We start from the raw sequence: 14,574 nt of genomic DNA on the forward strand, positions 1-14,574 counted from the left end.
ATTCCACACTCAATGAGGAGCCCAACACAGGGTCCAATCTCAGGACCTGAGACCCAGGTGCCCCCACGTACTATTTTCAAAAGTTACTGATACCAATGTGTACCCTTCAAGACCACAATGATGTTGTTGGAAATTTTGTGTATTACTTTTTTTTTTTTTTTTAAGAAGAAAGATATTTTTTCCCCCTTCCAGCACAAAATTCTTTGGGGATCAATAGGTTTATACTATTTGGCATAGTGTTCAAGAAGATACTTCAGAGTAGTTTTAGAAGCTGTGGATTTCCCAAGGTATTTTTTTTTCTTCTTAAACAAAGAAGTGACAAGTGAGGAAGCCAGTGTCTTTTTAACCCTTTCCAGTCAACATGCATGACTTAAAATTTCATGTCTCTGTTGCTCTAAGAAAAGACAAATTTCAAACACTATGTCAAATAAGTCCTTAGTGTGTTTCATATTGCACTTCTGCTCTCAAAGTCCTGAGAAAAATTGTTCAAATACGTGGAAGAGGCAGAGATATTCACATAAAGTATTTTGACATTTCAACCAAAGTTTGAAACCCTTTGCAATCAGAAATGAACATTCCCAACCACCCTTCTAAGCACTGAAAACTTTAATCCCAAACAGCAGTATCTTTTGAACAACACATTCTTATAAATTAAATCATCAATTTGACTTTTATCAAATTAGCTAAGATAAAATCTTTACAGAAGTACATAAATCAATCATTTTGAAGCAAAATGGTTGTCAGGTTACATATGCAAATACAAAATTAGGTCACTGAATGGAAGCCAGAGTGACCTTGAGAATAGCATCTTGATGCTTAGATTTTATCTGGTATTGTTCTAACAATCAGATCCTATATAAGGAGTGAGTAGAAGTCTTGAGTGAGGGGTCAGGGAGAGTTATGCCTGCCCCTCTCTTGAGCTAAAACCTTTCCTGACCTCAAAGAGAATTCTCACTAGGGATAGAGTAGAACTGAGCTGGCAGGTATAAATCAATGAACTCCAGCTTTGGGGATTTCTGAGAAAATAGACATTTAATCAGGTTAGAAGAGTCATTTTATCTTACTTATTATTTAGCATTCCATGGTAAGGTCGAGATATTACTATAATCTCAATACTATGGATAAGTAACTGAGACAAAAAATTAACAGGTTAGATCTTATACTGTTTCTGCAAATCCATAGGCATGTCAAGCTGGACCAGAGAAGTGAAGTATCCGGGTTCAAAAACAACTTGGCCCCACTGCAAACCCTTGTCCCTTCTTCCACAGCAGATAATATGCCCAGTGGTGAAGGCAAAAGCAGAGACCCTAGAACCTCAATGCTTGGGTCTCATCCTGGCTCTGTTCCTCCTTTCCTGTGAGATCATAGACTGATTGTTTCATGTTTCTATGGCTCAGTTTTCTCATCTGTAAAATTGGATGAAACTAAGGGAGCCAGCCTATAGAGTTGTGGTGATGGCTAATTCCTTCATGTACACCAAGTAAAATCGTGCTTGGCACATAGAATGATCTAGTCATTATCTTTCATCATCAACCTTATTATTATTACTATTATCACTATAATTGCTAGCCAGCATCATGCTGCCAACTTTAATCTTCCTTTAATTATATCCTGGTTGTCTTTTAACAAGTTTTGATTGATACCACTTGGCTACTCAAAAATGGTGGCTAGTGAATTTTCAATTTAACAAATGCTAACTCTTCTGCTTGAATGTCAAAACATATTTAAACAAGATCCTACCTGCCATAATCCTCCCTGACCAGAATCTGGTATCCTCGTCAGGCTTGTCCCTACTTTCAGAATGCTCCTTCTTTCATTCATAATGCTTTCTTTTATCCCTTATGCCAACATAGTTATTAGTCCTTGAGTGGATTCTGTGCCTCAAATCCATAACAGTAACTAAAATCAGTGTTCAAAGGTTGCATATTAGAAAAAGATTCCCTAAAAAGTACTCTTTCTAAAACAATACAACTCAAGACTTTCATAAAAGTCATTGTGTGCTGTGTTTTCTCAGAAAGGAAGGAGACCACCTTCACAAATATACTTGAGCTTGTTAAATATTTTATGTTCCAAATCAATTATATGAAATTATATTTTTGAATATTTGAGTTTATTTACAATAAATGAATTTGTTCAATACATTTGCTAATAATTGTATATACAGTACTTCTGAATACCAAGGATGTATATCTTTCTCAATCTCTCAGTTTGGAGTTGGTTCAAAATGATTTAATGTAGAGGGGCACCTGGGTGGCTCAGTCGTTAAGCTTCTGACTTCGGCTCAGAGCCCCGCATCAGGCTCCCTTCTTGGCAGGAAGTCTGCTTCTCCCTCTTCACTCCCCCTGCTTGTGTTCCCTCTCTCACTGTCTCTCTCTCTCTTTCTCTCTGTCAAATTAAATACATAAAATTTTTTAAAAAATGATTTAATGTAGAGTCCAAATTAAATATGTGGCAATCCTGACTTTTAATGACTTAATAAATGTTTACATTCTTCCCCATGATAAAAATAAAGAATGCATAAATCTGGATAATACGAAGACCCAATATAGATTGTCAGATTTGGTACCTTATACAGACTACGAGATATCATTAAATGCCTATGCCATTGGAAAAGTACAACGTAATGGAGCTCCTGTGAAGGAAACATGTCAAACAGCAACAACAGGTAAGTTCTATGCTTTGATGCTTCTTTCTGTGAATGGCAAGGTGCAAAGTGTAAACTTTTTAGTATACAATCCATCTGTCTTTATGCTTCATTTAGGAAACACATTGAGATGGCACATGTGTTAACATCTAGGGTTTATAATAATTCAAAATACAGTAATTTCATAACTGTTATCCTGGGTTTTCTGTATATCTCATATATCATCATAGAATTGTAAGAATGAAGCAGAGGGCATTTTTTTAATAATTTTATTTTTTATAAACATATATATATATATATTTTTTTTTTCCCCAGGGGTACAGGTCTGTGAATCTCCACGTTGACACACTTCACAGCACTCACCATAGCACATACCCTACCCAATGTCCATAACCCCCTCCAACCCCCCTCTGCCCAGCAACCCTCAGTTTGTTTTGTGAGATTAAGAGTCACTTATGGTTTGTCTCCCTCCCAATCCCAACTTGTTTCATTTACTCTTCTCCTACCACATTAACCCCCCATGTTGCATCTCCTCTCCCTCATATCAGGGAGATTATATGATAGTTGTCTTTCTAAGCAGAGGGCATATTAACAGGTACAATTTTTAAGGTTTCAGGCAATTTAGGTACCTAATCAACTTAGATAGAAATGCGTTATCTGTTGTTTTCTTTATCATCTATAAGTATCAATTGTAATCAGACACCTAATAATGTCTCACTTTGAAAGCAAAGTGTTCACTTGCTGACCTCTGCTTACCTCACAAAATGTCCTATAAAACATAACATTTTATTGGCATTTTCTTCTCTTTGTTATACTGAACTACCTACTATTTTATTTTATGGTACATTTTCCATTTGAGGTTTCCTTTCAAAGGCATTTGCCTCTTGCCACCTGTGTGATGTTTCCATAGTTTCCAAGATCTAAAGCTAGTTCTATCTCTGAGGTGAATGTTAACTCCACTAAGTCAGGAAGGAAGAAATAGCCCTGTGTAAGGTAGTATTTGTAGCTACGGAGATCCTAACTGGCACCAGGCTTATGAAGAAAAATTTTGTCATTTAGGGCTGGGCGCAGAATGCTCTTAGTGAAATTTAAGGTCATTTAGGTTCTGGTTTTAAAAGTCCAGATCCTTGAACTTTATGGTTTTATTATTTTTCTAAATCTCTGTGAAGTCACAAAAAATGAAGATAATTTGTTGCTGCTCCTGAAGAATGCAGCCAGGTAGGTGGTTACTAGGATAACATAAGCATCTCAAGGATGGAGAAGCTGGGACATCTGGCTGGTTCAGTTGGTACAGTGCAACTCTTGATTTTGGGATTGTGAGTTTGAGCCCCAGGTTGGGTGTAGAGATTACTGAAAAATAAAAGTCTTAAAACAATGCAGGTGCTGGACTGTATGTAAACCTTCAGAGTCCCCATATCATCCTTTCTTTTCTCCTTGCCCCTTTCTTCCCCTCCCCTTCACCTTCCTCTCTTTCCTTCTATTCTATAATTCTACATACTCCCCATAGGGGATAGCACAAACTCTCATGATTTCAAGTACAACACAGATGCTAATATTCACTGAATGACTAGGTGATTTATTTTTAGGTGTTTTGGTACAACATTTTGATGGATGTACTATTATAACTTCCTCATCTATAACCACCAAATTCACACTTACAATAATTTATGTTGTACATTTACATTGCCAAGTAATTTTAATATGCATTTACAAAGTGATTCAAGTAACAAATCTTTCTTCATTTTGATAGCTCCAGGCCCAGTCAACAACTTACATGCTTTACTGAAAACAGATAATAGTATAATTGTGACTTGTAAGCCTCCTACCATATATAATGGCCCCACAAATGGCTCCTACCATCTGAAAGTCAAAACTGGAGGTGGTTATGTTAAAGAAGAAACATTCAATTCTTGTAATTTCTCTGTAGAAGATCTTCAATATTCAACAACATATGAATTTGAGGTAAGATTTTAATTTCTATAATCACTATAGTACTGAAATACATTATAATGATTATCATGTCATACTTAAATCATACTAAGACCAGTGTTCATGTGAGCTTGAGAAACTGTGTCTAATGAAATCAAACTTTGAAGTCTTAAATATTTGACTTCAAACTTTGAATCCCTACTTCTAAAAACAGTGGTTTCAAGCAAATTTTTTTTTTTTGGAATATTTTTGACCTTCAATATGATTTACTTAAAGCAAAATTATTGCTCCTCTGTCAAGAAGCACAACATTTTCAGGAATTCTATGCCAGGAACCAAGGGCAAAGACCAGTATATATTTTCCATTACCTCACAACTTCCATAACGTGTAATGCATGTTTATATATATTCAGCACATATATTATCAATATTTTGAACATGCAGTTTTTCACTATCGCTATATCACGAGCAGTTTTCCATGTTAAATATTCTGCTACTATGCAATTTTTAATTGCTGTGTAAGATTCTATCATATGGCTTCATCACATTCTATTAACTGTGCTTGTTTTCATCTCCGTTGTAGAAAATAATCAGTAAACACACTTACTGGTAAACAGAAAAATCTTTGAATCTGTCTTTAATCAGTTCAGTTTAAATAAATTCCTGGAAATAAATGTATTGGTTTAAAAATAATTTACATGTATTTTAAGAATTTTTGTGATAATTTTTTTTCCCTTTAAGTTGCCAAATTACACTTCCCATAACAGTATATGAAGTGACTGGTGTTAAGTCTCACAATACTGGGCATGCCCTTCTTTTTCTTTGATGTGTAGTAGGTGAAATATGATATTAACATCTCTTATTGTTTTAATGGAGTTTCTTTACTTACTGATGAAGATAAACATAGTTTTTGTTGTTGCTGTTATTGGTCTTGTGCTACCATACTTTTTACCTCCTTTGCCCAGTTTTATTTGGGGAAGTTGGATATTGATGATATTAAAGTCTGTCATGTAAGTTGCAAATTTTGTTTCTGATTTGCAGTTTGCTTTTTAATTTTATTTAGAACACTAAGTCATATACAATTTTTCCTTTTATTTTTATTCAGTCAAATTTATCAGTTTTATTTCTGATTTGATGGAAATTTAAACAGTCTATAGTTGACTGTTCAGTTGGCAACTGGCTTCATATCTTTAATCACTTAAAGAAATGTTTATATATATAATAATGTATATAAATATATAAACTTTCTTGTTGTTTCGCTGTTTAATCAGAGATATAGGTTAGACTTTATCACATGTTTTTATTGTACTATATTAGATGATGCCATGGTTGTGATGACATGATGTTATTTGTTTATATGGTGAATTATAGTAATAGGTTTTGTAATGCTAAACCATGTCACATTCTAAGAAAAAAATCTTGCTCTGTTGTTATGTATTATTTCCTGAAAGTATTATTGAATTCAATGGCTTAATTTTTTTAAGTCTTTATGAATGGATATTCATAAATGAGATCATTCAATAAGTGGGTAGAAGTAGTGGGCATAGCCATTTGGTATAGGTATGGGCATGCTCCATTCTTAATATATTTTGGTACAAAGTTTATGCTAACCTGATAAAGCATATTGGAGACATTTTCCTGTTTTTGTACATTTTATAACTTTAATATAGGGAATTATTTGTTCTCTGAATAATTTGTTTTAATCCTCTTAACACAGAGGAATTCCTTCTGAACCATTTACTTTTCTTCCAATATTACTGTTCTTTACAGATATTTTACACTTTGTGAGGATGATATTTATTTTTTCAAGGAATAGTCCATATAAAAGAAATATTTTGTTATTGCATATCACGTCCATTATACGTCATCTCCCATTACTTTTCTAGCACCCATTAAGCTACTTTTTTTTCAGTTTCTCAACCACATCTGTACAGGTACTTTACCTGATGCTCTTCTCTCTTTCTAGAATTTTCTTCTCCCATTTGTCAATATAAGTTATTCTGGAAAAATATAGATAAACATCATATTAAAATACAATCTTCAAATTCAAATTAGTATATTATTATCTAGTTATTCATTTTTCCCTACCCTCCAAAAGATTGTCTCTTGTTTTCTTCATTGCATGTACCATAATTCATTTCCATGTTTCTTTCTGTTTCTTCTACAACATTTATGCCATCACGAGGTACCAATCATTTTGGTTTTCATCATCATTGTGATCTCTGGTTAATAGAATAATAAAGTTGTTTTTTTTATCATTCTTAATTTATTAATTTTCTTTTATGTAGATTTATTTTTATGTTCTGGTAATTTAGGATTGAAAGTGGTTTCTGTCCATTTCTTTCTTTTTTTATTTTCTAAAAACAAAACAAAAGAAATCTATGAACTGTCCTTTGGTAAAATTTTGGCTGTATACCATGTCTGTGATATTTATTACTAATTTTTGAATGACTGATATAAAATTTAATGAGTGGATTTTTAGAGTAGAATGTTCTTATTATTAATAATTTCCAAAATTTATAACTGCAATTAGAAAGAATTTTTCATTTATGTGTTTTTACATTTTTGGTGCTTGGATTTTTATTATTATTAATTGTTAGATTTTAAAAGATAATCAGCTTTTACAATTCCTACTTTTTGGAATTTATAAAGTATTTTTTATAGCTCAATGTATAATGAATGCTTTTAAATATTCTGTGAGTACTATATTTGTCAAATCTTACCAAAGGGTAAAACTTTAGATATATATTTTCCGAATTTGTCATGTTTACCTTTTAATGATACTATTCAGATTTATTTTTACTTAAATTTGTTTTTTGCCAAAGCCTCTTATTGCTTTCTTGTTCCTTTCAGCTTTCCTTGTATCACTAAATTGTGTTGGTTTTATTTGTATTCAGTATTACGAGACACAGATAGTTATGCTAGTTAGGTCAACACTGTAGATTTTAATCTATATCACTTGAGGGTGCCAATCTTTATCGTTTTAATCCTTGTGAATTAAATATCACTTTATTATAAATATTGTGATTCTTATTTCTACTTATTTTTATAAATTGTGTGAGCATTTTATTTATAACTCTTATAAACAGTATATGATAGAATTTCCCTTTTAAATAAAATGTAAAGATATTAGATAGGGAATTTTAACTTTAAGATTTGAATATTTTGTTGTGTTGGATTTTATTCCTTCAGTTTCACTTATTTTTGTTGATTATAACCATTATTATTATGATGATTATAGCTAAATAGGTTGAGATTTCTTTTATCTTTTTCACTGTTAAATAATGTCTTTAAAAAATATTTGATAACAAAATGTTGCCATAATCTTGGTTTCAACTTGAAAGTTAACCTGTATATCTAAATTAAAATAAATAGCATTGTATGAGAAGTAATATATGTGTTTCAATATGATAAATAAATTTACATTAGAAAATTATTTTCTCTTTTACTACTGAAATTCAGGTCTACTATAACAATGGGAACTTCGATGGACCTGCAAAAAGAGTTTCTCGATCAACATCTTGTAAGTCATTACATGGCTATTTATTATATTTTATTTACATCAAAACATATATTAACATTTACAAAGTTTTATTTTACATTCATACTAATATTTAATTTTTAAATGTTCACGTTTTCCATAAACGATATTTTAAGTTGCCTGTAAAAAGATGTATAGGTAAATAAAATACAATATTTTACTTTATTTTTAATTTTTGAGTATAGTTGATACACAATGTTACATTATTTTCAGGTGTACAACATAGTGATTTAACAACTATACTTTATGCTATGTTCACCTCAAATGTGGCTACCATCTGTCACCATGCAACACTATTACAGTATCACTGGCTCTATTCCTTATGCTGTGCCTTTTATTCCAGTGATTTATTCATTTCATAACTGAAAGCCTGTGCCTCCCACTCCCCTCACCGTTTTACTCATCCTGTCACCCCTCTTCTCATAGACAACCATCAGTTTGTTCCTTGTAAAATACAATATTTTAAATTCCATTAGGAGATTCAAGGATTCAAGGATTGTTGATTTCATAAAATAATTCACAAGAGGACTTATCTATATAGACTTAAATTATGATTAGGTTTATGACACTTTTTCATGTTTGTTTTGTGTACTGTTTTGGAGTTTGTTACTTATTTTATCTTATTCTGTCAGTCCAAGGTAAGCTTGGTAGAAGTAGGCATTAGAAAAAAATCTGTCCTGCTTTACATAACTAAAGCCAAGATAATGCTTAATAACAATATGCCTATTTGATTTTTTATCATTAATATTTTACACATTTAAATCAAAATAAAGTTGCAGATAGAAAAAAAATCACAGGGGCACCTGGGTGGCTCAGTGGGTTAAAGCCTCTGCCTTCAGCTCAGGTCATGATCTCAGGGTCCTGGAATCGAGCCCCGTATCGGGCTCTCTGCTCGGCAGGGAGCCTGCTTCCTCCTCTCTCTCTGCCTGCCTCTCTGCCTGCTTGTGATCTCTGTCTGCCAAATAAATAAAATCTTTTTAAAAAAATCACTTAAGTATAAATGTCATCATGATAATGAAAATAACAGGTACCTGTCACCACTCCCCACTCTTTGTCCTGCTCGTGGAGAGGACCAATTTTCACCATTTCTGTTTTCAGTTCGCGTTATAGTTCTCTCCATATATGTCAAGAATATTGCTATTCTTTCTAGAGCTAATATAAACATTGCCCATTGATCTGATCCTATAAAGGAAGAAGACTTAGTTCATTGTTTTAAGTTTTCTCTGCCTGTTGGCTTGTAAATTAAGTTAAATTATTTAAATCTCTATGTGTTGTGTTACCAACCACAGGCTGTTTCTGATGCTATCATTGCAGCGTCTCAGCCTCTCTCTCTTACACACATATGCATCTGCACGATGACGAACACCTTCTTTTCTGAAGTCTTTGAAAAAGAGGAAAGAGATAAAAGCTCCTGTTCCAAGCTGCTTTCCTAAGGCCTATGTACAGTTTTCATTCTTTCTGTTCAGAGGCTTGAACTAAATGTTCCCAATGTGAAATGCCCACCAAATTCAGCCAAGTAGCTTTGATTTTATTACCATTTAAGTACTTTTCTTTTATAATTCTTTACAATAAAAACAGCTTCATTGATTTTTTTTTTCCCCGAGCGTGCAGATAGCTTATAGCTGCAGCACCTACTCTTGGGGGTCAAAGACTCAACTGGGAGCATTTCACACTCACATCTTAATAGGCCAGATGTGAGACCACTTCACTCAGAAAGACACAGAACGGGGAACACAGGGTGCCAACTGCGGTAGCAATGAGCATGGTGGTCTGAGAACCATTCTGTGACCCCCTCCCTGCCACCCCCCAGAGGCGAGGGAAGAGAATCAGACGGCATGTATGGGAGTGGGAGCTGCCCTGGCTTAGAACCCCCATGTTAAGAAAGGAACCAGTATCTCTTAGAATAGTTCCAGGGGCATAGCTTCCAGATGTGACAACAGGAATAGGGCCAGAAATGAAATGTGCCCTGGGTTACTCCATTCAGGAAAACCTAAAGCTAGGGTTTCTCCCAGGACTGTGTAGTTGGTACAAAAACCTCCCTGTCCAGATGCAGTTTAGCAATCAGGGATCATTTTCACCATTGGCAATGTTGCCTTTTAACACAGGTAATATTTCACTTTTCTCAGATTTCCATGTCAGTGGGGCTAGAGAGTTATCCCAAGGTCCTTTTTCCATAACGCAGAAAAAGTTTTATTAACCTTTTGCTCCCAAGGGCATTGTCATTAGAGATAAACAGTAAGACACTATTTTAAAAATTTAAATTCAATGAGCCAACGTATAGTTATAATGACGTTTTAATAGTGACATCTTCTCCAGGGGAGGTCTGGGGCTGGCACTTGCTAGCCAGAAATACTAGAAAAGTATTGCTGAGCTTCCCCGGTATAAGATTTCCTCATTTATATTTTGACAACATTTCCAACTGAACTCCTGGGGCCCCTTTCTTCTTGTACTCATTTGGACTCCCTAGGTGTACAGTTCAGCCGCTGAGGTAAAATTTTCCTTCATTAGTTTCCTCTTTTAGAATTGCTACATCTGAATCTAACTTTTTAAAAAATTTACTTGTATATATTCTCTAGTGCAAGGAGAAAATATTCTAGTGCTTGCACATATAAAAATGAAATGCTTGATTCTACCCTGGCACTTGATCAATATTTTGACCTGGCATAGAATTCTAAGTTAAAAAAAAAATCAAGAATTAAAAAAGGATTTCTGTTTTGTTCTCCTGCATCCAGTATTACTTTCTTTTTGTTTTTTTTTTTAAATTTTATTTATTTATTTGACAGACAGAGAGAGAGAGATCACAAGTAGGCAGCGAGGCAGGCAGAGGGGAAGTGGGGGGATTAGGCTCCCTGTTGAGCAGGGATCCCCATGCAGGGTTCGATCCCAGGACTCTGAGATCATGACCTGAGCCAAAGGCAGAGGCTTTAACCCACTGAGCCACTCAGTCGCCACCAGCATTACTTTCTAATGCCTTTCCATTTCTCAGTCTTTTTCTAGATTCTCATATTTTTGTTCTCTTGGGAACTTTTAGGGTTTCCTCTTTATTCTTGATCTTGCATTGGTCTTTTTTTCATTTCTTTCCCTGGATACTATTGGCTTTTTTGTCCTGGAGACTTATATCTCTGAGAAATTTTCTTTGCTCTATTTTTTTTTTTCCTGTAGTCCTTTTGACACTCCTGTTAGTCACATTTTGGAAACCGTAAATCAGTTTATTATTTTGGAATCCCCCTCTCTTGTTGAGAGTTTCCTTGAGAGTGTGGTTCTTGTCAGCAGTCTGATCAAAGCCATAGTGAGACAATAGGAGAAGTTGATTAGAGAAGTGCTATGATCCTTAGAGGAGCTGTTGACTGAGGATTCTTTGTATTATTATTTTTTCTGTTTATTAAAATAGAATTTTACTTTATTATTTACTTATATAGCATCTATTTTTTACTTCTTTTTAAAAAAATTGTCCAAGTTTTATTTATTTATTTATTTATTTTTTTAATATTTTTTTTTAATTTTATTTTTTCCAAGTTTTATTTAAATTCAAGTTAGTTAACATATAGTGTATATAGTACTGGTTTTAGGAGTAGAATTTAGTAACTCATCACTTACGTATAAAACTCAGTGCTCATCACAAGTGCCCTCCTTAATGCCCATCACCCATTTAGTCCATCCCACCACTCACCTCCTGTCCAGCAACCCTCAGTTTGTTTCATACAGCTAAGAGTCTCTTATGCTTTGCCTCTATCTCTGTTTCTACCTTATTTTAGTTTTCCTTCTCTTTGCCTATGTTCATCTGTTTTATTTCTTAAATTCCACACATGAGTGAAATCATATGGTATTTGTCTTTCTCTGACTTATTTCATTTAGCCCTCTAGCTCCATCCTCATTGTTGCAAATGGCAAGATTTCATTCTTTTTGATGGTCAAGTAATATTCCATCATATATGTAATAAACATATTTTATATATATATATATTCACATCTTCTTTATCCATTTGTCAGTTGACACATGGACTCTTTCCAGAGTTTAGGTATTATGATAATACTGCTATAAACATCAGGACGCATGTGCCCCTTCAAATCTGTATTTTTATATCCTTTAGATAAATACCTTGTAGTACAATTGCTGGGTGGTAGGGTAGTTCTATTTTTAGCTTCTTGGGGAATATCCATACTGTTTTCCAGAGTGGCTGCACCAGTTTGCATTCCCACCAACACTGTGTGAGGGTTCCTTCTTCCCCGCCTCCTCACCAACATCTGTTGTTTCCTGTGTTGTTAATTTCAGAGTCATTCTGACAGGTGTGAGGTGTTATCTCATTGTGGTTTTGACTTGTATTTCTATGATGATGAATGATGTTGAGCATCTTTTCATGTGTCTGTTAGCCATCTGGATATCTTCTTTGGAAAAATGTCTATTTATGTTTCTGCCCATTTCTCAATGGGATTATTTTTGGGGGGGGTGTTGAGTTTGAGAAATTCTTTATCAATTTTGGATCCTAACCCTTTATCAGATATGTCATTTATAAATATCTTCTCCCATTCCATAGGCTGCCTTTTAGCTCTGTTGATTGTTTCCTTCGCTGTGCAGAAGGTTTTAATTTTGATGAAGTCCCAATAGTTTGTTTTTGTTTCTCTTGCCTCTGGTAATGTGTCTAATAAGAAGTTGCTACTACTGAGGTCAAAGAGTTTACTGCCTGTGTTTTCCTCTAGTATTCTCTTTCGTCTTCCTTTTCTCCAGGAAAGGGCATGATTTCATGTTAAACTCTGGTGAAAATTTACATCAGGATAATCCTAATGGTAGAATGAAACAGTTTTTGTCCCTTGGTTAGTTGATTTTATGCCTTAGTGAGTAGATGAGAAGTTTTATCTGTGTGGAACAGAAGTCTTTCTGATCCTTTTGGGAAACTATCTGCTTCTGTTAAAAGTTAAACTATGTGAGTTTTTTTCTGAAATTTGTAATAACTGGATTATCTCTCTTATCCCTTCAAAATAGAATGCTGAAAGAGAGAGAATTAAGCCTAAAGGATTGTGTTGCATAAAGGAACAGTATCTAAAAGAGAGTTTCTCTTTTATATTCTAATTATTCCCTTAAAATAGTAGGTGTTTTTGTTTGTTTTGAGTAATGTAGGCAAAATACACAAAATCAAGAATTTTTTCTATTTGGTCTCATTCTAAAAACTTTATTTTTTGAAAACTTCAAAAGAAGATAACATATTAAAATGAAAGTACTTTTTTAAAAAAAGATTTTATTTATTCATTTGACAGAGACAGAGAGAGAGATCACAAGTAGGCAGCGAGGCAGGCAGAGAAGGGGGGAATGCAGGTTCCTTGCTGAGCAGAGAGTCCAATGTGGGGCTCGATCCCAGGACCCTTAGATCGTGACCTGAGCCAAAGGCAGAGGCTTAACCCACCGAGCCACCCAGATGCCCCAAAATGAAAGTAATTTAAAGGTGATATTAAAAAATCCAGTTAAATATTTGCCATAATAAACTTTCTTCATGTGTTATTTTTCACTTCTAGATAATTCTAGAGCACTGATTATATTTCTGGTATTTCTGATCATTGTGACATTCCTAGCCCTCCTTGTTGTTCTCTATAAAATCTATGACCTTCGCAACAAGAGGTCCAGGTAAGAGTTGATTTCAAAATGAAAAATAATAGTAATAATGATGAAAACACCCATATATGGGGCAACTTTAGACCAGTTAAGTAAAGAAGGGGAAGTAGCATGAAGTTCAGTTCGTCAGTGAACTTTTGATCAAAAACTTAGTGTGGTCTTCTTGGTTTTTAGTAAATACTAATTGTTTCTACATTTACTAATAATGTTATGGATTTTTAAAATTAATAGCCAATGAAATGAATAAATATTTATTCTTTTAGTACAAAGTAGGTCAGAGGGATCTAGAAATGATAAAGGCAAAAAGGAAAGAGAGAACTATCTAAGGAATCATATATATTCCCTTGGCCAGGAACAGCTACATTTTATGAAAAATAAGAATTTAAAAACAAAATAAATTAGTCACTTAATTGCATTTAACAGACAACTCCTAGTTGGTTTCTTCCTCCCTTAATTTTTCTTTACTCCTCTCTCTCTCCCACATCTCCTCTCCTTCATTCTTTCCTCCCTCCCCTGCCATATTCTTTCCTCTTCCCTTCTCTCCCCTTCCCTTCCTCCCTTCTCCTCCTCTCTTCTCCTTTCCCCTTTATCCTCCCTGTCTCCATTCCCTCCTTCCTCAACACATTCACTAAATATAAATTGAATCCCAACTGAACTGTTTCTTTAAAAAATATATAAACTTCCATTTCTTATTTTCACAGCAATATGGAAGAAGAGGTTATACTTGTTGAAAGGGGTAAGTGGAGATATTTTTTACTGGTGAATATCCCCTTCACATTTGAATCCATTCATTTTAAATAAGAATTCAACATTTAAAAAAAATATATTTTGGACTTCCTCTGTTGATACAATCATGA

At 34.0% G+C, this 14,574-nt stretch overlaps 1 protein-coding gene across 1 annotated transcript in view; it reads left to right on the forward strand.

Moving 5' to 3' along the window:
- PTPRC (protein tyrosine phosphatase receptor type C) overlaps positions 1 to 14,574 on the forward strand; it is a 124,323-nt gene that overhangs the window by 82,660 nt on the left and 27,089 nt on the right. Inside the window, exons 13-17 of the mRNA XM_032878072.1 lie at positions 2,513 to 2,665; positions 4,395 to 4,606; positions 8,035 to 8,095; positions 13,621 to 13,729; positions 14,419 to 14,453. Coding sequence (XP_032733963.1) covers positions 2,513 to 2,665; positions 4,395 to 4,606; positions 8,035 to 8,095; positions 13,621 to 13,729; positions 14,419 to 14,453 — 570 coding nt within the window. The remainder of the gene's footprint in view (positions 1 to 2,512; positions 2,666 to 4,394; positions 4,607 to 8,034; positions 8,096 to 13,620; positions 13,730 to 14,418; positions 14,454 to 14,574) is intronic.

The sequence above is a fragment of the Lontra canadensis genome, unplaced genomic scaffold (assembly GCF_010015895.1).
Source record: "Lontra canadensis isolate GAN:19392208 unplaced genomic scaffold, GSC_riverotter_1.0 scaffold63, whole genome shotgun sequence".
Taxonomy (NCBI): domain Eukaryota; kingdom Metazoa; phylum Chordata; class Mammalia; order Carnivora; family Mustelidae; genus Lontra; species Lontra canadensis.